Source organism: Lepidochelys kempii, chromosome 6, assembly GCF_965140285.1.
Source record: "Lepidochelys kempii isolate rLepKem1 chromosome 6, rLepKem1.hap1, whole genome shotgun sequence".
Lineage (NCBI taxonomy): Eukaryota > Metazoa > Chordata > Testudines > Cheloniidae > Lepidochelys > Lepidochelys kempii.
In genome coordinates, this window is record NC_136385.1 from 33,394,906 (window position 1) to 33,422,851 (window position 27,946).

The following is a 27,946-nucleotide window of genomic DNA, read 5'->3' on the forward strand; positions in this document are numbered from 1 at the left end:
AGTATCTGATCTTTTACCTAGGAAATGAGCCCAAGCTGATGTTCATGCTTAATGAAATAGAAGCCAAGTTTTGATTTATTCTTTGGTAAATCTTGGATTATTTAATGCTTTTTACATATATCTTTCAGCAGCTTTGCTGCATCCAGTGCAGCTTGTTCAGATGATACTCTCATGTTCATAAAAACAAGAGTTTAGGCTGTAATCTCTGCAGGACAGAGATTATCTGTTCCTCTGTTTGCACAGTGCCTAGCACAATGGGTCCCTACTCTTGGTGTGAATGCATCCTCTATGCCAGATATTGGAATCCTTTGGCCCATGACTGCATCCCAGTTGCCCTCGCACCTGCCACTCCTTCAAGGGCATAAAAGTGTGGAACAATACCAACTAGCTCTCAAGCTCCTTTGCCAACTGGAATCCTTTGCCACATCCACACAGATACACACCTTGAAGAGCACCAGCTACTGCAAAGTAACAGCTTTTTCTTCTTTGAGTGATTACCTATATGTATTGCACTCTTAGTGATTCCTAACTAGTGGTCGCATGCTAGGAGGTGGATAATCAGAGTCCTATACAAACAACGACTGAAGAATTGCTTTGCCAAAGTAAGTGTCAGCTCTGAAAGCGTCCCTAATAACACAGTGTTTTATGAATATATGAATTGAACCATAGGTGATGCTCTACAAATTTCAGAGATGGGGACATTTCTGAAGGAAACTACAGATCCATCTTGAGCTCTAGTGGAGTAAGCTTTTAATGTTACTGGGAGACCAATCTTCACTATTTAATAACACAGTCTGATGCGTTCTGCAATCCATTTGGACGATTTCTAGAAAGAAACTGATTTGCCCTTTACTCTTTCAGCACAGACTATAAATAACCTAGTAGAGACTAAATGATTCTATCTAAATAAAAAGAATGAAATTTTCTTTCAGAATCACTAGCATGAGGTTTGGGAAAGAAAATAGGTAAATGAATGTTCTGATTAATATGTAAGTCAGATGGAACTTTACGTAGGAATCTTGGATGTGGCCTAAGAGAGACCTTATCTCTATGAAAGATGGTGTATAGTAGACCTGCCATTAAAGCTTGAATTTCTTCTACCCGACAAGCAGAAATAATGGCCACCAAAAACTATGCTTTCATGGAAAGATGATGTAAAAAACATGCTAATGATTAAAATGGGAGACCCCATCACACTGCTAATACCATATTAAGATGCCATTTGAGGATGAGGGGGTTCTCTAATTGTAGGGAATACATGCACAAACCCCTTCAAAAGCCTAGATACCACAGGGTGTGAAAATACTATGCAATTTTGAATTTGAGGATGACAGAGATATACCTGCTAGATGAACTTTCATAGAACCAATTAGAAAGTCCAGATGATTTTAGTGAGAACAGCTAGTCCACAATGAATGGAATGTCCATTAGGAAGGCTGAGACATAACACTGTTTGCCCAAATTGGGAATTGTTTCTATTTGGCATTGTAAGTCTCAACGGAGTGCTTCATACTATTTATCAAAATATTCTAGACATATCTAGAGCAAGGCATCTTAACATCAGTTAAGCAGTTAGCATCCAAGCTGCAAGGGGCAAAGATTGTGGGCCTGAATGAGGGGTCTTCCCATTGTCTTCAGAGATCAAATCTGAGACTAGTGGAAGCATTACTGAAGTCTGTATCGACAGCCTCAGTAGCTCTGGGAACCAGAATTATCTGGGTCAGTCTGGTGCTTTTAATATCAACATTGCTCCATCCTGCTTGAGTTTTCTCAGAGTACATGGTATTAAAAAAAAATTGGTGGGTAAGCATACATCGGGCCCTGAGACCATGGTATTAGGAAAGCACCTGCTAGAGACCCTTGACTCTGACGCCCTCTTCATCAAAAAAATGTTGCTTTCTCCTTTCCTGCACTCCCTGTTTCTTTTGTAAACAAGTCCATGACTGGGTGACCCTTCTTCTGGAAAATCTGTTGAATAATTGAGTTCTTAATAAACCATTTGTAAGGGTGTTCATTAGTCCTGGTAGATAAACAGCAGTGACAGGTACTTGATGATGGATATTCCAACAGCTGGATCACTTTCTGACGTAGAGGAGATGATCTGGCTCCTCCCTGCCTGTTTATATAGAACACTATAACGGTGTTGTCTACCATGACCTGTATAGAATTGCTCTGGATTAGAGATAAGAATGCAGAACATGCCAGATGAAACACACCAAGTGCTTCAGTCAACCTCTTAGGAAGCTTCTGAAATGTTCTTTAGTCATCTGGAGGAGTTGATGAAGATGAAGCTACAGCCTCATCAGGTGAATACAATGATATTGCAGGAGGAGGAACATCAGTGCGATGAACCTGTTCCTCCTCAGAATAGTGGAGCTGCTGCTGAACAGGAGAAACAGGAGGCTGCTGATTTGTATGAGGTCTGGTAGATTCTACTGAAAAAAGTGACCTTGTTCTGGGCTGTGTAGATGACACACGTCTTCTTCGATTTTCAGAACCCAATATGGCCATAAGTGTGGATCACAGGCAAACTGCTTGGGAGGCCAGGGAGGGGTATACCAATGTGAGTATCACCATATGTCTTCCTTATTTCTGCCTGAGCCACAGAAACCCCACCAGGTGTGAAAAAGGCTGGGGAGTACAAAGAAGAACTCTCTTTACTTTCACCTGAGGGTGATGAAGAAAAAGAATAATCCCCTCTTCATAGGGGGAGATATTTTAACAGGAGTCCCAGGGTGGTCTGTTCCTGAATCCTTCAACAATAGACCAGAAGAAATGCCTTGTACCGACTTGTTAGCCAACCCAGTACTGACAGCAGTATTATGACTATTGTGCCAGTGTGGGACTCTGGGAAATCTGACAGTATTAAATTCCCTGGTGCCATAAAATTATGTGCTGCCATGTGCTGCTCCTGCTTTCTGCCTTGGAGCTGCCCCCAGAGCCTCCTGCTTGCTGTGCGGGAGGAGGGGGGAAAAAGAGAAAAAGGGGTCCTAATATCAGGGTGTCCCCCTCCCACCTACTCCTGCACCCTGCTTACCCCATTTCCATAGAGCAGGGAGTGGACACACGACAGGGCTCAGGACGGAGGGAGCTTCCTGGCAGCAGTTTCTGTCTCAACTTGCTGACCTACTTAAAAAGGTAGTGTACTTAGAATAGGATCAGCATACTTAAAGGGGCAATGCGCATCTCTCTCTCACACACACACGGTGTGTGTCTCTGTCTGCCATGCTGTCTCCCCTTCCTCCATTTCTGCTGCCCTGTAGAGTGTGAGGCTACATTATAACAATGGGCTAACCCTTGAGGGCTCTGCTGATTGCTAGTTCATCATTTAGCAGTAAGGCATTCCCTAGGAAATATCCCACCCTCTGACTTCATCACCTCAACCAAGCTTCACAATCATCGCTGTGTACCAGTATTAAATTGTTTGTTTAAAACTTATACTCTCTCTCTCTCTCTGTATGTGTGTGTGTAGTCTTTTGTCTGGTGAAAAAAATTTCCCTGGAACCGAACACCCCCCTTTACATTAATTCTTTTGGGGAAATTGGATTAGTTTAACATCGTTTCGCTTAAAGTCACTTTTTTCAGGAACATAACTACAACGTTAAGCGAGGAGTTACTGTACTGCAGACTCAGTATGGATAACATTACCAAAGGGTGCAAACCTATCTGCTTTAGGTTGTCAGCTGAAGGACCTGTAAGGGACTGGGTGTAGGCAGTCTTGCTTAGTGGTCGCAGCTGAGCTGAAGTCTGCCCACCAGGGATGGAAATCAACGGGCCAGAGTTAGAGGAATCGCAAGGCCCAATTCCATAAACAAGAGTCAGGATCAGAGTCAGGCTGGTGTCGGAAGCCAGATAGCAGAGGTAGTACCAGGTTAGAATCAAGAGTCAGGAATCGGGGTTGAAGTCAGGCTGGAGTCAGAGACCAGAGATCAGGACATGAGGCAAAGTCCAGTTTAGTAACAGGCCAAGGTCTGTGTGGTTGCCCAGACACTTCTTGGGACAACACCTGGGGTTAAGTAGGGGCACTTGGCCAATCAGAGGGCTGCAGGGTACTGTCTTTCTGGGTATTATGGATGGTACTTCCTGTGGTGCCTATTCTCCACAGTGCTCCTTGACTGTGCTTCTGCAGGGTGTTCCGGTGGCATTGTGGGAATATTGGCCACTGCAGGCTCTGCAGACCCAGGTTCTAGGTCCCAGGTCCTTACAGGACTATATTTATGCCTTGAACTACCCTTAGCAGAGACCTGATAAGGAGATTTTTCTCTCCTTTTCTTCGAAGGCTTTCTGAGAAGGTGACCACTCCTTATGTTCCCTTAAGGAGTGATAGTGAATCCTACCCTTGCCTGATGACTATTTTGGAGAAGAGCCTTTGCTGAAAGAGTACAAGTGGTAGACACCTAAGGCATGGTAGCTGCAGGCGCAATTTTAGAGGAGGAAGACTGTTCCTTTCTCACTTTTTGTGTTCATTTTGAAAATGAGCAACAAATAGAGGATTTGGTTGTAATATGCCCCATCCTACACAAAACAAACATTTTTAGTATGGCCATCATTCAGAGGAATGATGATGTCATATGAGGGACGGTATTCAAAATCAGGGGGTTTCTGATCAGTCACGAAGACTGAAGTCTGTATGCCAGGTAACCAAAAGCAATATAAAAAGTTACCCAACTGAAACCAAATTCTAACACTAATATAAAATTTAATGATATACAAATTTACAGTATGAAAAGTGGATAGAGTATGGATGCTGCTAATAGTTTCATCTCTCAACCTAGGGCACTTAGAAGGAACTGAGAGGTGGCTGGCCCTGCTGCATCCTTCTATGCACTCGGGCAGGGGGCTATGTGTGAGGGAAGCTATGGCAAAGACATGGGCAAATGGCCAGTGCTGGCCGAAACATTCTGATCTCTGGTTCAGAGGGTACCCATGTAACTCCGAAAGACCCCGGTCGTCGGCAGGGAGGATCAAACCTGGGACCTCTGGAGCTTAGTGCATGAACCTCTTCTGCATGAGCTAAAAGCTAACTGGCTGTTAGCTAAGGCTGTAGAGCAGACTTATTTTATCTCTCTAAGTGGTCTCGGTGCCACTAGATGGGACGGAACACCACACCCAGAAGGTGTATGGGTTACACCTGCACACCAAGAGTGGAATACATATAGACAATCGCTGAAAGAATTCAAAATTATAACATCCTAAAAACCCCATCCAAACTTTACAATATGACTTGTTCCAAGAATCTAGCTCCTGAATACAAACTGAACCATACTATGTTCAGACTGCAGGACGAAGACACAGAGGGGAGTGTCTGAAAAGTCTGAAGCTGAGGTAAATACACTCTTGAGATAACTTTCTGGAGGAAGGGGGGCTACTCTGGCTTGCCAAGGTCCCAAATTCCCTATCTCCGATAGGGCACTTGGGAGTCTCTCTTTTTGCTTAAACCAACTTGAAGGATGTCCACATTTTCTAAGGTGGAAGATCCCACTGTAGAAATATCTATCAACATCCACAAGAAGTTGTCCCATTCCCTTTCCATAGGGGAATCAGCTATGCTGGACCTGACATAGGTGTGGCCTAGTATATATGCCATATATATACCAACATGCCAAAGTCCTAGGTGACTTTGCATGTGAACTGTGGCTACCACTACTAAACATAATATGCTCCTGATCCCAAAAGCGAGAGTATGAAATTTGATCAGTGTCTGTCCAATAAGATGGCAAATACTGTAATACTGTTTTCTTGATCTGTTCAAGACTTAAACAGTTGAGCCTGGGAGACATCAAGTTTCTTAATATAAGAGGCAATGACATCAGCAAAAAGACTCAGTGTATTGTCTCTATGTGCTGGCAAAGAAAAACTATGCCCTGGCATTTGGACTGACACAGATAACAGAAAAGAGAATTTGTTACTTAATTAACATTGACATAGAGTACAATCACTTCATATATAAATCAAAATATAATGTATTGTTTATAGTTCAAAAGCAAACTAAGTAGTATAACATGTTTCTTTCATCTCTATGAAACAGTTAAAAATAAGGAAATATTTGATTGTTATAAAGGGGATAATTTTTTGGATGCATTCACCTGTCAAAAAACAAACATTTAGAACAAAAACTACTTTCTAAAACAAAACGTTCTTCTCCAATTTCTTGTTGGACAAAGTAAGTACTCAAAATAACAATCTGATCCCACCTCCTTAACAGGTCTATAGGACATTTGCCAGGGTAATAAAGTAAAATTTAAGACGTACAAATAAATATAATTAACTAATTTAAAAGTTTATTGCTTTTTTCCTTTCTTCCATTTTTTCTTCCACAATATATTTCCTTTTATTATTCCTGTCTCCTATTTGTTTTATTACTCTCTCTCTCATCTCTTTCCTTTTATTATGCATTTCAGTTTCTTTAAAAAGCAGCATCTCCTTTCCTTTCATCTCTATTCTCAGATGTCAAGGCATCTTTGTTCTCTCTCATGTTATGTTCTCCTTTTAGCATCTCCCCAGCTTGCTCTTCAAATTCACTGATCAGTTTACATTTAAAAGGCTACCTATGCAACATAAAAGGCTAGACTAGGCTGTTTTGTTTTGAAATCATGGCAAAGAGCACCACTGACACTGGAAAGTTTAAAAAAATTGGAATATCCATAATCATAGGCTTGGCAAGTCCCAAAGGCCAGCCCTATCTGTAACATGTCCTTTGCTTAGTTGCATTCATTTATTTTATTGTTTACAAGTTTGTTACTTGAAAATTATTTTATACACACCCCCATACACCACTTTGGGATTTCTCAAGTTAAAAGGTGTTATAAAGGTAACCCCAAAGCAGTTTCCTTGCTCACCTATTAAGGGAAAAGAATGGTCTTGTGAAATGTGGCAACCAACTCCTACACAAAAAGTAGCAGATTTATAGAGTAAAATCTATGTTCATTATTTCTCTTATGTATCAGAAAGCTAGAAATTTTAATTTTTGCTTTCCAGTAAAACATTTCCTACCTGAGGTGCATTTGTAGCCACTAGAAAAGCATTTGTACGACCGGGATGATCATAATCATGCATGGCAGCTGCTACATACAGAGCCATCAACTCCAGGGCAGGAATGTTTGATGCCATGCATCCATAGTTGTCATCAACAATAGAGCAGCTCTTTGAAGAAATATAACTGACTCGACCAGGGGCAATATCACTCTCTGCATCTAGGAAAAATGAAAGCATCAAAATACAATGTTATTCAGGAATAACTTTTTCATTAGTATTTTCAAAATTACATTAAAATTCATTATACAAACACATTCTATAAATTATATTAAGATTCACAACCATCCTTGTGCTTTTTGGAGTAAATTTTGTTGTTTAAAATATTTTATAGTTAAAATGAATTGCTTATTAACGTATAAATATTTGGATGTATTGCAGTCAATCAGTTATGTGTTTCTACATAAACAGGTAATTCAGAAGAGATTTTGATGTGACTAGTGTGTAGTGAAGTGATGTAATCATCATAATACAGCTTCTCAAGAAGGAAAGATTCAGCATTTCCAACTCTTGCAAGCATGCAAAAATTCTGGCTCTCACAAGATGTTGGCAGGGTGGGAGACGGGAGAGACACTTCAACATAATGCTCTGTAACTTATAAGCAGCTGCACTAAACCGGAAGCCTAGAATCCCCATCTCTTCTAGACTGCTGCTAATATTTCTCGGCTCTTCACTACCCTTATTATGAGCCAAGGTCTCATACTGTAATGGTGGTAAGTAACTATCATTCACCTATTTCACAAGTAAGGTAAATCAGAGCTTACACAAGATCACTTCAGCCACAAAGGGGTGTTGTTACATTTGGCTATGTTGTCTGTAACCACTAGATCATAATCTTCTCTGAGACAGTAGTATACCAACAATACCGATACCAAGTGTGCCACTTCTGTCTCAAATACTTGTGAGACCCAATGGCAATGTGTTTGTTGCATCTCCCTGTATGAGCTGATCCATATACCACCTCTCCTACAGCTGAAGGTCTGTGCAGCGGAATCTGAAGCTTGTGGGTTCAAATCCTTCTAATGATCCAGGAGGAGGAGGTGAAAAAAATAAGATACATATATGTATAAAAGTTAGTGTAAAGGACACTGAAGTAATTATAGAAATTACAAATGTTTTATTGTACAGTAGAATTATATTGCAAAGCATATTTACAAGTGAATTTGGATTTTTAGTGTTTATGTTTTATGTTTATACAGAGTCTTCCACTCAGCACATGGGCAAAAGCTCCCACATGTTCAACAAACAAACAAACAAAGGCAGAACAACAAACATCTCTTTCCAGAAAGCAAGCTTCATTCTCAAGTGGTGTAATGTTAGTGATTACGGAAAATGGATGTCTTGGGGCACTGTTAATGAGGTACGGAGCCTTTCAACTGTAGATCACCAGTCTGAATCTTGTTCAGCTCAGCAGGGATTAAAAGTTGTTCCCATCAAACAGATATTCAATAGCCCCCCAAATATTAGAGGAGTTGGGCCAGTCCCAGTTTCAGCTCCCACATCACTAATTTACCATCAGGCTTCATACTAGATTGTAAGATCTTTGGGGCAGGAACTTTCTCTTTACTTTGTGTTTGTTTAGTCCTAGAGAGAAGACATACAACCATATTGTAGATTTTAAAAACATTCTTTATAAATAGAGTGAGGTATATTAATATGAAAGAAAACAATGTTTTTTCTCATTATCTCAGATTAGAAAATCTCGCAAAAATGGTAAAATGCAGAATCTAAGTATCAGATACGACTGTGCAGTTGACTGATCATTCCAATGAAAAATTGTTTGAAGACCTCAACAGAATGTCACACAACTGAAAAATAAGATTGTATATATTCACAGAAAAATGTATTTAATTATGGAACACTGTTACTCACATTAAGTAGTACAGAACCTTACTGAAATCAGTGAGACCATCTGTGGAGTAAGGTACTACTCAACATGAATAAGGGTGTCAAGAATCTGACCCTAATAAACAATTTTGCTGCTAAAAGGTATCTAATTAAATGACCCTGGGGACTCGTTTGCTCTGGCAAAACTTCTAGCCTCATCAAATAAACAGCAACAGAACAAAGACAGCTGTTAGGAACTGTTTGTTCCACAATCAGTAAAGGCTACATACTTTAAAGGTACGGGAATCAATATTCACTGTTAAAGGTGTAGAAAGAGCTAGAAGGGTGAAAAGAAGCTAGAATTCACAGCTACTAAAAAAAAAGCCTGTTAGATTTACACAATTTAGACTATAGACTAGAAGTGATTGAAAATTTTCCAAACTATGTTTCATTAGAAAATACTGATTTGTAGAACAAAATGACTTGCTAAATCTAGTACAGATTCAATGAAGTCTTTGTCAAACACCACTTTCCCACCTAGCTCCAGGGACAGAGAAGGGTGTTCGGACTCCCTGCCTCTGTAGCTCCAGGAAACATCACTTTTTCTCTGGCTCCCAGAGCTTGGGTGGCTAATGGGAAGACAAAGTGGCCAGGCTCTCTGCCTCTTTGGCAGTAGGGCTAGAAGGCTCTTCTCAACGTCAGTGAAATCAATAAGAACATTCCCTCAGGGTGGCCAAGAAGCCAAAAAATTCCATTTAGGCTCCCCAAATTGGATTTTTTCTTTTAAAATCCATTTCTGCAAAAATTGTCTCTGTTTTAACATTCTGGCCTGCTTTAGAATGAACCTTTTTTGCAAAACCTCAAAAATTTTCACAGGAAGCGATCCCCACCTTTTTGATCAACCCTACTGTATACCCCCTAGAAAACTGAAATGGATAGTTCATTATCTATAATCTTTTAAGAATATATTAATATTATTATTTAGCTACTTTTTCAAGAGTCTAAATGAAACTCACAAGACCACTGTGAGTACAACACTGCTTTTGAATTGAGTATACCTATTTAGCTGCATATCGATCACATATATACACATGGTATGTATGCATAGGGGCATATGAAACCAATTATTTTAATCAGAAGGCAGTAGTCTCTGTACAGTATTTTCAGACACACATCGATATTCTATGCTTTTACAAACTTGCTAAAATGGCATTATTTTATTTTCCAACTAGCAACATTTAGCATACTGACATCAAATCACTGCTGCTGTTAATATTTTGATTACTGCAATATCCATTGTGCTGATATCAGCATGCAACAAAGCACAATGCCATTGGTCAAATGGATTTGAAAATGTAAGTTCCAAATCTACTCTACCCAATGTCTGAAACTTCACAACACTGGAAAAGATCCAGGACATAGTCAGGAGATGGGATAGCTAGCAGCAAAGAGAATAAGATCCAACAGTTAAGAGTTGGAAAAACCAGCAGCCAGGACACAATCCAGAAGACATTAGAAATCCAACATTTGTAACAGTTAGCAAAATAAGGACAGGAAAACTGGTAGTGCCAGAAGACAATATGGTACTGTAAAAAAAATACCACAGAGCGGGCAGTGCCATTATATCAGCTGACTAAGACCGACTTTGTCTGGACAGAGTAATATCCTAAAGCGTTTGAATCACTGAAGGATGGACATCTAAATCACGCTGTGCTTAAATTCCCAGATCCATTTCATGCATTTGCAGTAACCTGTGATGCCTCAGAGATTGCGGTCAGATTTGCACTTTAACAAACTGATGAGCGTGGTAGGCACAGAGTAGTGGCTTTTGAAGGTTGCAAATTAAACAAGAGGAAAACCTAGTATTCAGCTACAGAACTGGAGTTTCTTGCTACTGTGCCAGAACTGGAGTGTCAAGGCCTATCATTCCTATTTATGAGGTATGCAATTCACAGTGTACACAGACCACAGTGCCCTGTAGTGTCCTTACAAAGCACAACTCAATGCTTGTGCAGAAGGACTTACAAACCGTCAGAATACATATTAACAGTTCACCATAAACCTGGAAAGCAAAATGTGGTTACGTACGCTGTCAGCTGTGTGAGAACAGTGAAAATAGACTCAACCTGATCTTGTGAGGACATCTTGCAAGAACAGCCTAAGGACCCTGAGTTATGTTCCATGCACCAATACATTTACCAAAGTAGAGACAGACTGGGGAAGCTCAATGGCATTCAGGAATGATTATCCATTGATCTGGCTACCAACTTGCTGGTGTATGAAGATAACAGGATTGTTTTGTCAGCAAGTTTTCAGAGAACAGTACTGGAGTGCCTTCATGACAACAAAGCAATAGGCCGCCTGGTGTATGAAAAGACATTGAACTGGGTATCCAATTGATTTTTTTGGCTAGGCATGGCTGCAGATGTTAAGGATGGGGTACTTACCAGTTTTACCTGGAAAGGAAGGAAAGAATAAGAAAAGAGATGTACTTTTTTAGTGGAAATGTTCCAACCTAGTAAGCCCTGGGAGTTCATATAGATTGACTTGAAGGCCCACTATGAGAAATGCCAGTTGAAAATCAGTATTTGCTGGTAGTGTATGACACCTTCTCAAAGCATGGTGTGGCACAGCCACTGAAGGATAAAAGGACTCAGACAGTTACAGCTGCCTTGATTAAACATGCAATGTTGCAGTTTGGCCCAATCAAGCAGCATCTGCAGTGATCAAAGTAAGTAATTTGAATCCTGGTTATTACGCAGGGTTTGCAAACAACTCCAGATAATCAAGGTGAGGACCAGGGTCACCCACCCTGCAAGTAATGTGGGAGTGGAGAGAGTAAACTGTACCGTTGGTTTCATACTTAGCATCTTAGTCAGTGAAGACCAGCGAGACTGGGATACAAACATACTTTTTGTCATTTTTGCACATAATACCAGCTGGCATTAAATTGTCCACTACTCTCCTTGTGAAATTATTTTTGAACTCTGCAAACCCATGCTTCCTTGTGACTTGAAGAACTAGCAAGGCTTCCTGTGCCTACACATGGTGGAGTCTTGTACCAGTGACCTGAGGACAGCATTCCAGAAGGTGGAAGAATAAATGGGCCTGGCATGCTTGCTTTTGGCTCAAGATGCCAGGAAAAAAAAGGAAAATTACATGCCCATCCAGGAAGGAAAGAAGGTATGGCTAGTCAACAGTGGGTGACAACTGGAAACGCATCCCAATCTTAGCCCTTTTCGGAGGGAATTTTACATGGTAATTAAAAAACTAAGCAACCTATCCTCGCTCATACAAAAAGCAAGAACTCACTCCTTTATAGTGCATTGAGAACTGGTGCACAGAATCATTGAAAGAAAGGGGAGGGCAAACACAGTGTTCAACAACCATCCCAGAGGGAAGTAGAGGAGTATTTGGTGATACCCTAGCAGTTTCTTGTGGCTTTTAATGGGAGACTTGTTATGGGGAAAGAATTTCCAGAGTATCCTCAGGCCCTCAACACACTGCAGTCTTCAACAGAAAATATGTCCACAATGGATAGGCCTAATTCAGCTGCACTCACTGATAATTGATATCCAACTACGAGTGGTGTCTCCATGACTGAATAGAGGACTTGAGCAGACAGACCAACACAGAAACTGCGAAGATGGCAGACCACCTGGATTCCTTTGGTGTTATCGTTTTAAATTCTTATTCAGCTAGATGGAGAAAATTGTAGTAGAGGCAGATTAGTGCAGACAGCACCTCCACCAGTAGATGGTTCTCTATCTTTATCTTAGTGTTACAATGTCTTGTATGTCATTATATTGTTGTATTTGATCTGGGGGAGGGGTCAAGCAGGAAGTTCTGTCCTGTCTGTGTGTGCTGGAATTGGTACTTTCAGTGTTTCACTAACTGCCTGTGATCCTAAAAGCAAGTATTATAGCACTATTTCCACTGTACAGCCATGACTGTAACATTAACAACCACATATAAAGTTCAGTTCAATCATGCTAGTTAGACTGAATTTCTTGCACTTTTATTACATGTGGAATGCTGCCTTTTGAAGTTGAAACTTGAAAGTGTGGCAATCAGAGAGTGAGGCTTGTCAGACAAGGGTGGGAAAAGCATTTTACCAAGACAACCTTCTTGTTGAAACATGTGCTCTCCAGACCCACAGGATTATGCAAGACTTGGAGAACCACTGTTTCATGATCAGTTGTCAGAAATGTTGCACCATCCAACTGCAACAACTCATTTGTCTGGGACCTCTGTTTTGGACGAAGAACTATTTTTGTTCTGTTGCTCAAAGAAAGATTCCAGGAGATGCAGAATTTAATTGAGAACTTCTTGAGCACTCAAGTCTCGTCTCAATAGTGATTCAAATTAATAGATGATAAAAGCCATCTTCACACACAGAAAATGACAACATAACCCAGGTGTCAAGGTAGCCACAGCATAAAGGCCTAAAATAATGAAGTAAGAGCTTATGATCTGCTACTCCTGGAATGTTAGGATCTGTCAAGGTCACATGTATCCAAGGTAAAAACAACGAGACTCACTTGGCTAAGCAGATGCAGGAAAACTTTAAAAAAAAAAAAAAAGGGGGGGGGGGGGGGTCTTTCATTGAGTTACCAAAGATATGGTTACTAAACCTGGGCTGGAAACTGTTTTCCTGTCTCTAGAATATTTTTGAGAATTCAAAAACTTTCTGTGCCTAATTGGGACAAAAAGTCCAAATCTTGAACATTTTAAATTTAAAAAAGGGAAAAGCTTTTCAGTTTGGGTCAATTGAAACATTTTATTTTGATAATTTACAAATGTTTTGTTTTCCTGGTAGCTTAACTTTCTATATGAAAAGTCATTTCAAACTGGAAAACCAGAAATTTTTGTTTTGCCATTTTGACAATTATGAAAAAAAAATTCAAGTTGGGAGATTTGTCGAAGCTGAAGGTAAGAGAGTATCAAGCAACAGTAATATTGATTATCTTATATTGATCTATGCCCATGGTTCCACAGACCTCTTCAGATGTCCATTTGCCAGATTTCTGGGATGTTACTTACCAGGGCACCCTCAATCATCCAGAATTTCAATGATGGTAGTACCAGCCCAGCACAGACCCTGTGTATGTATTCTGCTTACTAGCCCACAGGAAGCCCATGCTGTGCTGTGTTCTTCAATGCTTTGTTACCTGTGCCAGCTGGATTCAAGATGGCTCTGGTAGGCTAGCCCATGTGCAGCTTTTTCTATGTAGGCATACCAACTAACTTACCACCTCGAAACCTGTTTCATTGTGAGGGCGAGTTTACCAGCATGGTGAGCAGGTGCAGGTCTGGACTAAACTCCAGAGATCCCAAGGATCCACAAAGAGGCTATTTCCCCCACTGGCACTGAGTCACCTAGCATGTCACCCCACATCGCTCTTTCCCCACAGCCCACCCTACTCCCTTGCTGCTATGGGTAGTCCGGGACTTTTCTCCCTCTTAAAACAAGAATCACCACAGTAGGGGGTGTATTACCTTTCCTCCCTAAACTCAACCAGCCCAAAAGGAGAACAATATGCAACTTCCACATTCCCCCCTCCCCCAGCCTGGAGGGGCCTCTGTGGGAAGTGTGAGATACTGCAGAGGGAGATTCCTCCCCCCATTCAGCCAGAAGAGGGAAATCTGTATGATATGGAACTCTCCACACAATTTTTTCCTGTCTGAAGTTGCTATCTTTTCACATAGGATGCTATAATGTGTGTCTTTTCAACACTGCATAATAAAAGGTGGATCTTACTGCTTTAATATATTTATTACACATCTGACCATTAATAGGAAAGTCTTGATGTGTGATTAGTTTATTTTTAATCCTTTCAAATAATAATAATAATACTTTTCAAATTTGGGGTGCTCAAGGGCAGTAAAACAATAATTTTATCATTTTTACTTTGGGGGAGGGAAGATATTTTTGCCATTTTCTATCTTTTTTCAGAAAGTCCTGGCTACAATCCCATGATACAGGAGCCAGATGTTCGCCAGGAAGTGGGGGTTGGCAGTTCCAAAGGGAGTTATATTAGATCATCACAAGGTCTCTTCTGGCCTTTATGGTTCTGGATGAAATTCTGGTCCTGTTGAAGTCAATGGCAAAACACCGACTGACTTCAAACAGGCCAGGATACTCTGTACATCTAGGTATGAGTGTAAGTATAAAAATCTGTGGGCAATATCCTTTTCTTAACTTTCATAAAAGCAACTTTACATTTCAGCAGTTTATAAAACACACATATTTGGCATCTTACCAAATGTATTCTATGGATTTAGATACTTAGAAGCGAAGTAGCACTATATTTAAATATTAGATATCTCTGTATCTCATTAAATACACATTAAATACAAAAAAACCACCAGTTTCCCATTCTACAGACATTTACACTGGTTGGCTTATGCAGACAGTATTGCAATGGCACATTCAAGAAGTTTTTCAAAGATATGCTGGATCTGATAAATATTCAGTGTTTGAATATGATCACACAATCCTAAGAGAATATAATAGTATTTTTATTAATCTGACTTTTTCACACACTTGCTTATAACTTGGATACTATAAACCTATGATTACAAATACACTTTACTCCACTGTATTTGCAGAATGGATGGTCCAAAGGTTAGGGCCCTTCCTTAGGAAACAGGATACCTGGGTTCAATTCTCTGTTCTGCCTATGTGATTCTAGGTAAATTGCTTAGCATCTCCAAACGGCATAACAGTGCTTCTCTACCTCACAGGGGTGTTGTAAGGGAAAAATACATTCAAAGATTGTAAAGAGCTTTAAGATCTATTGTGAAGAACCAGCCATTATTATTTTCATTATTATGATGTAGGACTTCTCCAGAAGTGTTGCCAGTGAGGTTTTTTTCTTTAAACGAAGTACAATAAAAAATTGGCTTCAAAATGTAAGACACAGTACAAAGGATTATATGGATTTACCAAACATATTTAGAAAAACAAAGGTACTTCAAATTCTGGATTTACCATCCCTGATTCTTCCCTTTAAGAATTCTATTTTTGTTGTTGTTGTATGAAACTGCTTAGCATAACAACAACAAATCTTATTCAACTGAGCTTCACTGAAAAGATAAATACCTGTATATGCTAAACAAAACAGGACCCTCAGTTGTTCAGGACAATTTCATTTTTACATTGGAATCATTAAGCAGAGCTCCATTTATGTTAAATAGTTTAATCTTAGGCATTTTTAGTTTGAGATATTTAATTTACTAATTAAAGAAATATTAGCCTAATGTATTTCAATCACTAGAAATATGCTGACTACAGCAGAAGATATAGGTCTCATTCAGAAGAAGAAACTTATCTCAGTGAAACAGTACTCTTGGCTCAAGAGCCAAGCATACCAGCAACTATTCAATCAATTAATTATCCTAAAATCAGGTACATACTGCTTGCAAATGGCATAGATTGCTACTGTCTTATCTTTTAACTTTAAAATATTTAATAACTATTGAAGGATTTTTTTCAGATTACTGTTCAATTTATCCATGGTAATTATTCTAGTTTGAGTAAAATATTCTGAAAAATTTACTGAAGATACAAAAATAAAAATTAATATTGATACATACCCATGTCACTTTCCATTATATGATCACTGTGAATTTGCTGAAACCCAGGAATGGGCCGTGTTGTGAGATACCATACTGCATGAAGAACATCTGTGGCATGTACACGATTGTGATCTAAAAATCAACAAAGTATTCATGAACTACAAGTTCTTTCTACTGTTTTCTCTAAGTATTATGGGAGGAGCTGGACTCCCATATTTAGGTTGCCAAACAGTTTCCATCATAAAAGATTCTTTTGACTTTTTTTTTTTTTTTGATAAACTAACATCTCCATTGTTTGGAGCAGGCCTTTGAAATTTGGTAAGGACAAAGCTCCACAGAAATTCCCTTTGCTTCTTCCATTAACTTTCATTCAGATCTGGCTGAGTTATAAAATGTCAAATTGTCATTTCCCGTCTCTTGCTTGCATTCCTGAGGACAATTTTGGCAGCATGCCAAAATAATAATTGAACATTAATATTCTGAAGATCCAGGCCCACATAAAGGAAAATAAGAGACCATGCTTCACATTTGCAATTTTTATATTTTTTAAAACTACCATTTGAATTTAAAAATAACTTAATCCATGAACATCACAATATTAAATAAAATTCATCTGAACAATGATCTATACTTAAACAACATTAAAAGCAGGAAATATAAAAAGGATGAAAAACAGAAACAATGGTTCACTTCGCCAAGTATTCTGTCTGATACACACAAATGCAAGTTTCAGAGTAACAGCCGTGTTAGTCTGTCTTCGCAAAAAGAAAAGAAATGGGAAATTATTAAATTGCTAACTCACAGGGAAAGTTTCTTTCTAATCTTCTTAGATAGAGTTGGTTTATGCCCTGAAGCTTGAGTATTTATATCTCTTCCAAACTTTTTTCTAAGTCTATCAAATATAATAGTTAATGTTCTTGCAATCCCTATCTCCTTGATTTGCAGCCTTCAAAGTACTTGGTCTAAATGTTGTTATAATTGTTATTACTATTATTACTACTACTACTATAGCACTTAAAAGTCCTAGTTACGGACCAAGACTCCATTGTGTAATCTTGTGGCAATGAGTTCCACAGGTTAATTGTGCTTAATATAAAACTTTTATCCATTTCAAACTTGTTGCCTTTGTCCTTATTTTGTTTAACACTTACCTAACTGCTTTTGTTTTGTATTTCATTTTCTGTAAAGGATCAAAAATGTTATAGAACGTGTAATAAACTATTTTGAAACCAGTAAGAATTCCAGACTCTGATTTATTTTGACCACTGTCAAAATAAAAATCTAGTCAGTTGTAAAAACAAACAAACAAAAAACAACTCTCTCCCCAAACCAGTTACGTACTTTCCTTTGAGATGTATCATACATATCTATTTCATTGTAGATGTATGTACCTCGTGTACAATTGTTGGAGAATTTTCCCTCAGCAGTACCCACTCAGCATGATTGCCCTCTGATGTCTTGTGCCACTGCATACAGGTATAAAAGGCCACACTGGCCTAAACCCTCTTTAGTTTCTTCCTACCAGAAAGGGAAGGAAGGTGGGTCGTGGAATGGACATGTGCAGCACATCTTGAAGAACAACAGTTTCGAAAGGTAGGTAACTGTTTTTTCTTCTTCAAGTGATTGCTCATGTCTATTCCATTGTAGGAGACTTACAGGCAGTTCGAGCTGGAGGTGGTGTTTAGACTCTACTTGAATAGGGATTGTAGGACTACCCATCAAAATCAGGCATCATCTCTAGACAGATGAGCAATGGCATAGCAGGAAGTAAATGTGTGGCTCAAAAACCAGGTTGTCACCTTACAAATGTCCAGGATGGACACACAAGCCAGAGAGGCCACAGAAACTGCATGTGATCTAATTGAGGGAACCACCACTTTAGTTGGAGGTTCCATATCAGCCAAACAGTAGCATAAATGAATATAGCCGGAAATCCAAGAGGATATTCGCTGACTGGCTCTTTACTCTTTCTGAAATCACGACAAATAACAGTGAGGACGACCTGAAAGGCCTAGTCCAATCCAGATAAAAAAAAACCCAAAGTACTTCTAACATCTAGAGAATGGAGTATCTCTTCCCACCTACTTGAACGAGGCTTTGGAAAGAAGGTTGGTAAGTAAATGTTTTGATTAATGTGAAAATCGGAAACTACCTTAGTCCGGAACTTTGGATGAGGTTGAAGGAAAACCTTGTCCTTGAAGAATGCTGTATAAGGAGGATCCAACGCTAAGGGCATGGCTACACTTGCAGATGTAGAGCACTTCTGAGTTAAACCAGACTTCGGAGAGAGCAGTAGGGAAAGCGCTGCAGTCTGTCCACACTGACATCTGCAAGCACACTGGTGTGGCCACATTTGTGGCACTTGCCGTGGCATTGGGAGCAGTGCATTATGGGCAGCTATCCCACAGAGCACCTCTTCCCATTCTGGCACTGTGGCTTGTGGGAAGAGGACGTGGGGGTGAGGGGCATTCTGGATCCTGTCCCAACGCCCCGTGATGCATCGGTTTGCATCCCAGCAATCCTTGTGCTTCCATCCACATTTGGCGCCATCTTTCAACTTTTTTGTACTGCGCGCTCTCTCTTCCCTTTCGGTCTGTGGGAATGGAGCACGAACTGCTGAGGAATATGTGGACGACTCTCACCAGCACGTCACATTTGACAGTCGAATTACTCCTTAAGATCCAAACGGACAGTGAGAACTTCGGTGATGATATCGACTCACATAACGCATATGTCATAAAAATAAAGGGAAGGGTAACCACCTTTAAATCCCTCCTGGCCAGAGGAAAAACCCTTTCCCCTGTAAAGGGTTAAAAAGCTAAGATAACCTCGCTGGCACCTGACCAAAATGACCAATGAGGAGACAAGATACTTTCAAAGTTGGAGGGAGGGGGAGGGGAAACAAAGGGTTCTCTCTGTCTGTGAGTTGCTTTTGCCGGGACCAGAGCAGGAATGCAGGTCAGAACTCCTGTAAAGAGTTAATAAGCAATCTAGATAGATATGCATTAGATTCTGTTTTGTTTAAATGGCTGATAAAATAAGTTGTGCTGAATGGAATGCATATTCCTGTTTTTGTGTCTTTTTGTAACTTAAGGTTTTGTCTAGAGGGATTCCCTATGTTTTGAATTTGATTACCCTGTAAGGTATTTACCATCCTGATTTTACAGAGGTGATTCTTTTACTTTTTCTTTAATTAAAATTCTTCTTTTAAAAACCTGATTACTTTTTCATTGTTCTTAAGATCCAAGGGTTTGGGTCTGTGTTCTCCTATGCAAATTGGTGAGGATTTTTATCAAGCCTTCCCCAGGGCTTTGGGAGATTTTTTGGGGGGAAAGACGTTTCCAGGTGGGCTCTTTCCCTGTTATTTTTGTTAGACGCTTGGTGGTGGCAGCAATAAGGTCCAGGGACAAAAAGGTAAAACAGTTTGTACCTGGGGGAAGTTTTAACCTAAGCTAAGTTTTTCATGCAGGTCCCCACATCTGTACCCTAGAGTTCAGAGTGGGGAAGGAACCTTGACAGCATACGATATGAGATTTGCTTGTGGCATTCACGGACATGCTCACCACCGCGGAACGCCGCTTTTGGACTCAGGAAACAAGCACTGAGTGGTGGGATCACATCGTCATGCAAGTCAGGGATGACGAGCAGTGGCTGAAGAACTTTTGGATAAGAAAAGCCACTTTCATGGGACGCCCCAACCCTGTAGTGCAAGGACACGAGATTGAGAGCTGCCCTGATGGTGGAGAAGTGGGTGGCTATTGCAATCTGGAAGCTGGCAACTCCAGACAGCTACCGATTGGTCACTAACCAGTTTGGAGTAGGAAAGTCGACCGTTGGAATCATGTTGATGCAAGTTTGGAAGGCCATTAATCCCATCCTGCTCAGAAGAACCATGACTCTGGGTAATGTGCATGACATTGTGGCTGGCTTTGCACAAATGAGTTTCCCAAACTGTGGAGGGGTGATAGATGGGATGCATATTCCAATTCTGGCACCAGCCTACCTAGGCTCCGAGTATGTTAATCAGAAGGGGTATTTCTCTATGGCTCTCCAGGTGCTTGTGGATCACTGTGGGCATTTCACTGACATTAACGCAGGCTGGCCCGGAAAGGTGCATGACGCATGCATCTTTTGGAACACTGGCCTGTTCAGGAAGCTGCAAGCCGGGACTTTTTTCCCAGACCAGAAGATCACCATAGAGGAAGTCGAAATGCCCATTGTGATCCTTGGAGACCCCACTTATCCTTTAATGCTGTGGCTCATGAAACCCTACACAGGAAGCCTTGACAGCAGCAAGGAGCGGTTCAACAACAGGCTGAGCCGGTGCAGAATGACTGTGGAGCGTGCTTTTGGCTGTTTAAAGGGCCATTGGCGCTCTCTGTATGGGAAGCTGGACCTGGCCGATGACAACATCCCCGCAGTTATATCCGCCTGCTGTACCCTCCATAACATTTGTGAAGGGAAGGGTGAAAGATTCACTCAGGCATGGAACTTGGAGGTTCAACACCTGAAGGCTGAATTTGAACAGCCAGAGAGCAGGGCTATTAGAGAGGCCCAGCGCGGGGCTGCAAGGAATAGGGATGCCTTGAAGGAGCAATTTGAGGCTGAAAGCCACCAGTAATGTTTGGTACCCTGCACAGGAGTGAAGTGCAGTGGTTCCAATGTTAGTCAGAATCTGTGTTTGCTACACTGACTTGCAGTGCCTGTTGCTTTCCTGGGCTAAGGTATCTTTTACTTTATGCAATAATAAAGAATGTTTTCAAAGCCAAAATATCCATTTATTGAAAAGAAACAGAACTGCTTGGGAAACAGAAAGGGCAAGGGGGTGGTGTGAGGAATGGTACAATCACAGATTTGCATATGTCCTGTTATCATACTCAGCCTGCCTGTTTGAAGTGCTGTGCAATGAGTGCTGCACTTCAGGATGGCTATAATGCATGGTGATGAGGGTTGAGTGCAATGGGTAAGGGTCGTAGTTTTCAGGACTGGGTGGTGAAGCTACAGGTGTTGGAGGCAGCTGGTGGCGATAAGAACCTGGATGTTGGGAAAAGTGACATGGTGGCACAAGGGAAAGAGTTTTGGGACAAGGGCTGCAGTGGGTGGGGACGGGGGGTGGGCGTGATAGTGCTCTGTCTGCATGGCTACAAGCGCCTGGATCCAATCTGCTTGACGCTCCATGATGCTTATCAGCTGATCCTTGCTTTGCTGCCGGAGCTCCACGCTTTTGTGCTGGCGCTCCTCATTCTGCTGATGGATCCTCCTTTCACTTTCCCTCCACTCTTGCGCTTTTAGATTCTCGTTAAGGGACTGCTGCATTACTTTATGCAGCATGTTTTCTTTGCTTCTACATGGCCTCTTCCTAATTCTTTGGAGTCTTTTGGCCGGTGATAACATGGACGGCTGAGATCTCAAGGTTGCATCTGTAAAGGAAAAATGCAACACTTAACAGAGGCAGCATTGTTCACACCAAACAAAGCAATGATTTCTCCATACTTAAGGGCAAGCACGATCTACACAATAGCATAATTTGCCCATTCCAAAGCGAGCGCACATAACCCACGGGAGCCCCAAAATAGTGAGTAAGCACAGGGTCAAGGGGAACTGATTGTTTCATGGCCGTACTGTCCTCTGGGTTTCTGTGCCTTGGGGAGAGCCAACAGCTGCAGGGCGCCCCTATACTGAACACCGTCCCCACATTTTTCAGAGGAGTTCGTCCTGGAAGATATATCGCTGCTGAAGGTGACCTGGGAAGCAAGGGAGGGTCTTCTACTACAATGCAGCTTCCGCCCTGGCCCATATGCAGCTTGCCTGTGTGCAGCAATGGTCCCCCCGCCCCTCATGGCACAGTGGCGTGGACATGTTAGCCTGACTGGGTCAGGAACCACAGTGGCTCTCCCAAGAAACCTGCGCAAGCGCACTGCCCAACTTCTGGATGAGACCTTTGAAGAGATCTCTGAGGCGGATTACCGTGATGTGATAGAGCACATCAATGCCCTATTCCGCATCTAGGCATGCATGCGGCTCTAACCCTCCTCACCCCAAGAGCCTGTACCGAATAACTTCCTTCCCAAAATAAAAGCCACTTACCAGGCACCCTCTCTGGTGTTTGTCCTTCACCAAACACCGGCTGCTGCGACTAGCTACCTTCCTCCTGGCTTGAGAACAGCTTCTGGTTGCATGCATCATGAGGTTCTGGGGTGTCTTCCTCATCCTCAGCACCCTCGCTCCTGCTTTTCTCCTCCTCCTCCTGCTTATTGAACTGGGCTCTGAAGTGTCCATGGTAGTTCTTGGAGTGGAGGTGGGGTCACCCCAAAGTATCGCATACAGCTCTTTGTAGAAATGGCAGGTTGCGGGGCACAACTGGAGCGACCGTTTGCCTTGCGGGCTTTGCGGTAGGTATTCCGCAGCTTCTTCGCTTTAACTCTGCATTGCACTGCGTCCCGGTCATGGCCCCTTTCCATCATGTCCCTTGATATCTGCCCGAAGGTATTGTAATTCCTGCAGCTGGAACGTAACTAGGACTGGACAGCTTCCTCCCCCAAACACTGATGAGGTCCAGCACCTTGCCATTGCTTCATACTGGGGATTGCCTGGCTTGTGGAGGCATGGTCACCCGGAAAGATTTGCTGGGAGCACTCCATGCCTGGCTGAGCAAACAGGAAGGGCATTTTCAAAATTCCCAGAGAATTTAAAGGGCGGGTCTGACGGTTGGTCACCTGAGGGCAGGGCAGTAGAGTTCAAAGTGATGACCAGAGTGGATAGAACAGGGATTGTGGGACACTTCTGGAGGCTGATCAGAGCGAATTAACAGACCAGGGCATCCACATGGGCGCGCATCAAATGTTATTCCACTCACTGAGGTGGATTACCAGGAGCGCTCTAGCTGCTGAGTCTGGGCGCTCTGCGTGCTGTGACAGGGTCGGGCCAGATGTCTACAGGAGAGTAACAGAAGGCAGATATATTAGCCCCAGGTTAAGTAGGTCCCTTTTCCCTGGGTAAGGTAACACGGAAGGTTCCAGAACAATCAGGAACCTTCTGGAGACAATTAAGACAGACAGGCTGATTAGAACACCTGCAGCCAATCAAGAAGCTGCTAGAATCAATTAAGACAGGCTAATCAGGGCATCTGGGTTTAAAAAGGAGCTCACTTCAGTTTGTGGTGCGTGTGTGGAGCTGGGAGCAAGACGTACTCGGAGCTGAGAGTGAGAACGGGTACTGTTGGAGGACTGAGGAGTACAAGCATTATCAGACACCAGGAGGAAGGTCCTATGGTGAGAATAAAGAAGGTGTTGGGAGGAGGCCATGGGGAAGTAGCCCAGGGAGTTGTAGCTGTCACACAGCTGTTCCAGGAGGCACTCTAGACAGCTGCATTCCACAGGGCATTGGGCTTGAACCTGGATTAGAGGGCAAGCCCAGGTTCCCCCAAAACCTCCCAACTCCTGGTCAGACACAGGAGGAGTTGACCTGGACTGTGGGTTCATAAAAACGGCCAAACTGAGGGCTGCCGTGAAGCTCCAAAGCTAGCAAATCCATCAATAAGTGCAAGACCCACCAAGGTACAGAAGGAACTTTGTCACAGTGTCTTGCCAGTGAGTTAGGGCACCCGGGGCTACTTTAATGCATTCTAACTTGCAACTGTAGCCATGCCCTAGGGCTTGCAATTTTCTTACCCTCCTGGCTGAGGTAATAGTGACCAAGAATGCCACTTTCATAGGTAGGTGTAATAGGGAATATGTTGCTAGTGGTTCAAAGGGGGGAAACCATCAACTCTGTTCGAACTAAATTCAAGTTCCATTGTGGAATCAAGCTGTTGATCTGTGGGTATAACCGGTCCAAACCCTTTAGAAATCTGATAGACTTAAAAAGATTGAAAAGATCGATCAGTTATAACATTGGACAGTGGAAAGCTGAGATAGCTGCCAGATGGACTCTGATGGAACTACAGGCTAGTCCTTGTTTCAGGAGCAGGAGATAGTCCAGGATATGGGGAATTGAAGCTTGGGCTGTGTGGACACTTATTTGCATAGACCAAATGGAGAATCTCTTCCATTTTGCAAGATAAGTAGACCAAGTTGAAGACTTCCTACTGTTTAGGAGAATTTCTTGTACTCCTTTAGTGAAATTTCATTCTGAGGATGTCAACCAGGAAGCATCCATGCTCTCAGGTGGAGGGCCAGGAAGTTGGGATTGAGGAGGTGGCCTTTGTTCTAGGAGATCATGTCCGCATCTCTCAGAAGCAACAGAGGAGAGTGGACCAATAGAGTTGAAAACCAATGTTAATGACGCCACACTGGGGCTATTAGTATAATGTGAGCACAGTCTTGCTTGACTTTGGACAAGACCTTGGCAAGAGCAGACCTGGAGGAAAGGCATACAGCATGCCTTTTTTAACCAGGTCAAAAGGAAAGCATCTGTCAGAGACCACAGGCCGTGACACGCCTGGGAACAAAAGAGATGATTTTTTTTTCTTTTGTTGCAAATAGGTCCACTTGGAGAGTTCCCCACCACTGGAAAATGGCCTTGAACACATCTGGACAAAGGGACCACTTGTGGTGACCTGCAAACAATCTGGTCAGGTGGTCTGCCAGAGTGTTTTGGACCTCTGGAAGGTAAGCCACTGTCCGGTTGATGGATATAAACTGGCCAGCGACAAGTTTAGGCTTGAAATTAGACAAAGGTTTCTAATCATTAGAGGAGTGAAGTTCTCGAATAGTCTTCCAAGGAGAGCGGTGGGGGGCAAAAAAAACCTAACCAGCTTTAAGACTGAGCTGGATAAGTTTATGGAGCAGACGGTATGATAAGACTGTCTACAATGGCATGTAGCCGATCTGCGACAGATAGCAGCAAATATCTGGTGATTGGATAGCAGGAAATAGGTGGTGAGGGGACACCAGATGGGGAGGGCTCGGAGATACTACAGAGAATTCTTTCCCAGGTGCCTAGCTGGTGGGTCTTGCCCACATGCTCAGGGTCTAACTGACTGCCATATTTGGGGTTGGGAAAGGATTTTTCGCTGGGTCAACCTGGCAGAGACTCTGGGGGTTTTCCACCTTCCTCTGCTGCATGGGGCATGGGTCACTTGCAGGTTTAAACTAGTGTAAATGGTGGATTCTCTTTACTCCTGAGGGAATTATGCACCAAAAAATTTAAAGTTCTGCACACAACTTTTTTAAAATTCTGCAAATTTTATTTGTCAATAAATAAGTGGGGAGACTCCAGCGTGGCAGTGGAGAGCACAGGCCACTGGCTGCATGGAAGTGGGAGATCACCATGCAGCCCACCCCTACCCCCAGGACACAGAATCAGCTGTGAGGTTGCTCCCAATCCTGACAGTGCAAGCTCACTAGGTGTGGGCAGGCAGGCTCTGTCCAACAGGTTTCAAGTGTGGAGGGACATAGTGTGGGGGGATCCAGGTGTGGTGTGAGAGGGTTCTGTGTGGGAAAATCTGGGTGTGGGCGTCTCAGGGGGGGTCCGGCTGTGGGGAGGATCTGGATGCACAGGGGCTTGTTGGGTGGTTCCAGGTGCAGGGACAACGGGATTCTAAAGGGGGGTGAAGGTTGTTGCAGCTCAGCAGAGAGGACCTGGATGTGGGGGGATGGGCTCAGCGGGGGGGTCTGGGTGTGAGGGACTCAGCTCGGGGAATGGACTTGGTGTGTTGGGAGTCTGGATGGAGCTGGTTGCAGGTCAGTATGGTGGGGATCTTGATGCGAGGGCTCACTGGGGTGGCCCAGGTGCAGGGGATTGGGGCTCATCAGGGTGGGGGGCGATCCAGGTGCAGTGGTGGAGGTCCAGGTGCAGGGTGGGGTGGGGCTTGGTGAGGGGGTCTGGTGAAGAGGGGCTCTGGATGCAGAGCGTGGGACTCAGCGGCGGGATCCGGGTACAGGAGGGCTCTGGACACAGGCGATGGGGGTTCAGGTGCAGGGTACTCAGTCAGAGGGGTGTCTGGGTGCAGGGAGGGTGAGGTTCAATGGCAGGGGGAATCTGGGTATGGGGGTGTCCAGAGGTATGGGGGTTGGATGGGCAAGGGAGCAGCTCCCAGTACAGTGACCCCTTCCCCCACAGCTGAGGAGCGATAGGAAGCAGGGGTGGAGCATCCTGCAGCCAGGGCAGTTTTCTGGGAGTGGGTCTGACTCGGCTCCGGCTGTTCCTTGCAGCGGAACAGGAAGTCCCGTGCTCCCCAGACCCCAGCCCAGCTGGGACTAGCAGCTGAACCCGGTGCAAGGTAGAAGCCAATGGCCAGGGTGTCCTCAGCCCTGCTGTTCCCCGGAAGTGATTTACCTCTCCATCAGATGCTCTAGGCACCTGAAACAATGCGCCCACGCTTCTGGGGAGGGGCACATGACCCGTCAGAAAGTCACTTTTCTGCAGGGAAGCAGAGAAATCTGTAGGGGACAGGAATTCTATGCACACGCAGTGGCACACAATTCCCCCAGGAGTATAACTTGAAGTCTTTAAATCATGATTTGAAGACTTCAGTAACTCAGCTAGAGGTTAGGGGTCTATTACAGGAGTGGGTGGCTGAGATTCTGTGGCCTGCAACGAGCAGGAGATCAGAAAATGATCATGATAGTCATTTCTGACCTTAAAGTCTATGAGTCTATGACCTGGCTATGCAGAAGTTCCAAAGCAAGATCGCCTCTAGGCATAACTTCGTCAACTGGGCTCCCCACTGTTTGCTTACATAAAACATGGCTGCTGTGTTATCTGGGAGCACTAACAAATTCCACCCTGTGATATGCAGGAGGAATGCCATGCAAGCCAAACAGATGGCCTGCAGCTTCCTGATATTTATATGTGGATTTAGACCTTGTGAAGACCAAAGCCCCTGAGTCTGAAGGGGGCCTAAGTGAGCTCCCGGATCCAATGCATATGTGACTAAGGTGAATGTCTGTTAAGGAGGAGCAAACAGGACTCCTCCGCAAACAATTAATAGGTCTATCCACCGGTCCGGGGAGGACAAGACTCAACCAGGCACCTGAACCTGCTGTCCATACGATGGTGTGCTGGAGAATACAATGAGGTGAGCCAACGCTGAAGCTCTCTGAAGTGCATTCTGGCATGTTGGACCACGTAAGTGCACACCACCATGTGCCCTAGATGTCTGAGGCAATACTGAATTGTAGTCAAAGAATGTGTCTTTAGATCTAGTGCAATGAGCTGCATCACTTGCAACCTCTGCTGTGGCAGGAATGCCATGGCCTGTACAGAGTCCAGGACTGCCCCAATTAATTCTATTTTTTGAACTGGAGTCAGGATAGATTTCTCTGTATTGATTAAAGACCTTGCATGTGAAAGATTGACTGGATAGCAGCTATTCTGGAGAGTAATGGTACCTGCATGGGCCTCTCACTAGCCAGTCATCTAGGTAAGGGAACACACAGATTACTGACCTTCCCAGGAACGCTGCCACTATTGACATGCATTTTGTGAACATGCAAGGTGCTGCTGACAGGCCAAAAGGCAGAACTGGTAGTGGGAATATAATTCTGAGGAACTTTCTGTGGCT

The 27,946-nt window shown here is 42.9% G+C and overlaps 1 protein-coding gene across 4 annotated transcripts in view; it reads right to left on the reverse strand.

Moving 5' to 3' along the window:
* PDE3B (phosphodiesterase 3B) overlaps window positions 1-27,946 on the reverse strand; it is a 283,802-nt gene that overhangs the window by 57,300 nt on the left and 198,556 nt on the right. For all 4 annotated transcript variants that reach the window (XR_013635919.1, XM_073347443.2, XM_073347444.2 and 1 more), the window contains 2 exons: window positions 16,459-16,572; window positions 6,994-7,193 (listed from right to left, as the gene is read on the reverse strand). Coding sequence is in view for 3 of the 4 variants with exons in the window: in XM_073347443.2 (XP_073203544.2) it covers window positions 6,994-7,193; window positions 16,459-16,572 (314 nt within the window). In the remaining variant the exon portion in view is untranslated. The remainder of the gene's footprint in view (window positions 1-6,993; window positions 7,194-16,458; window positions 16,573-27,946) is intronic.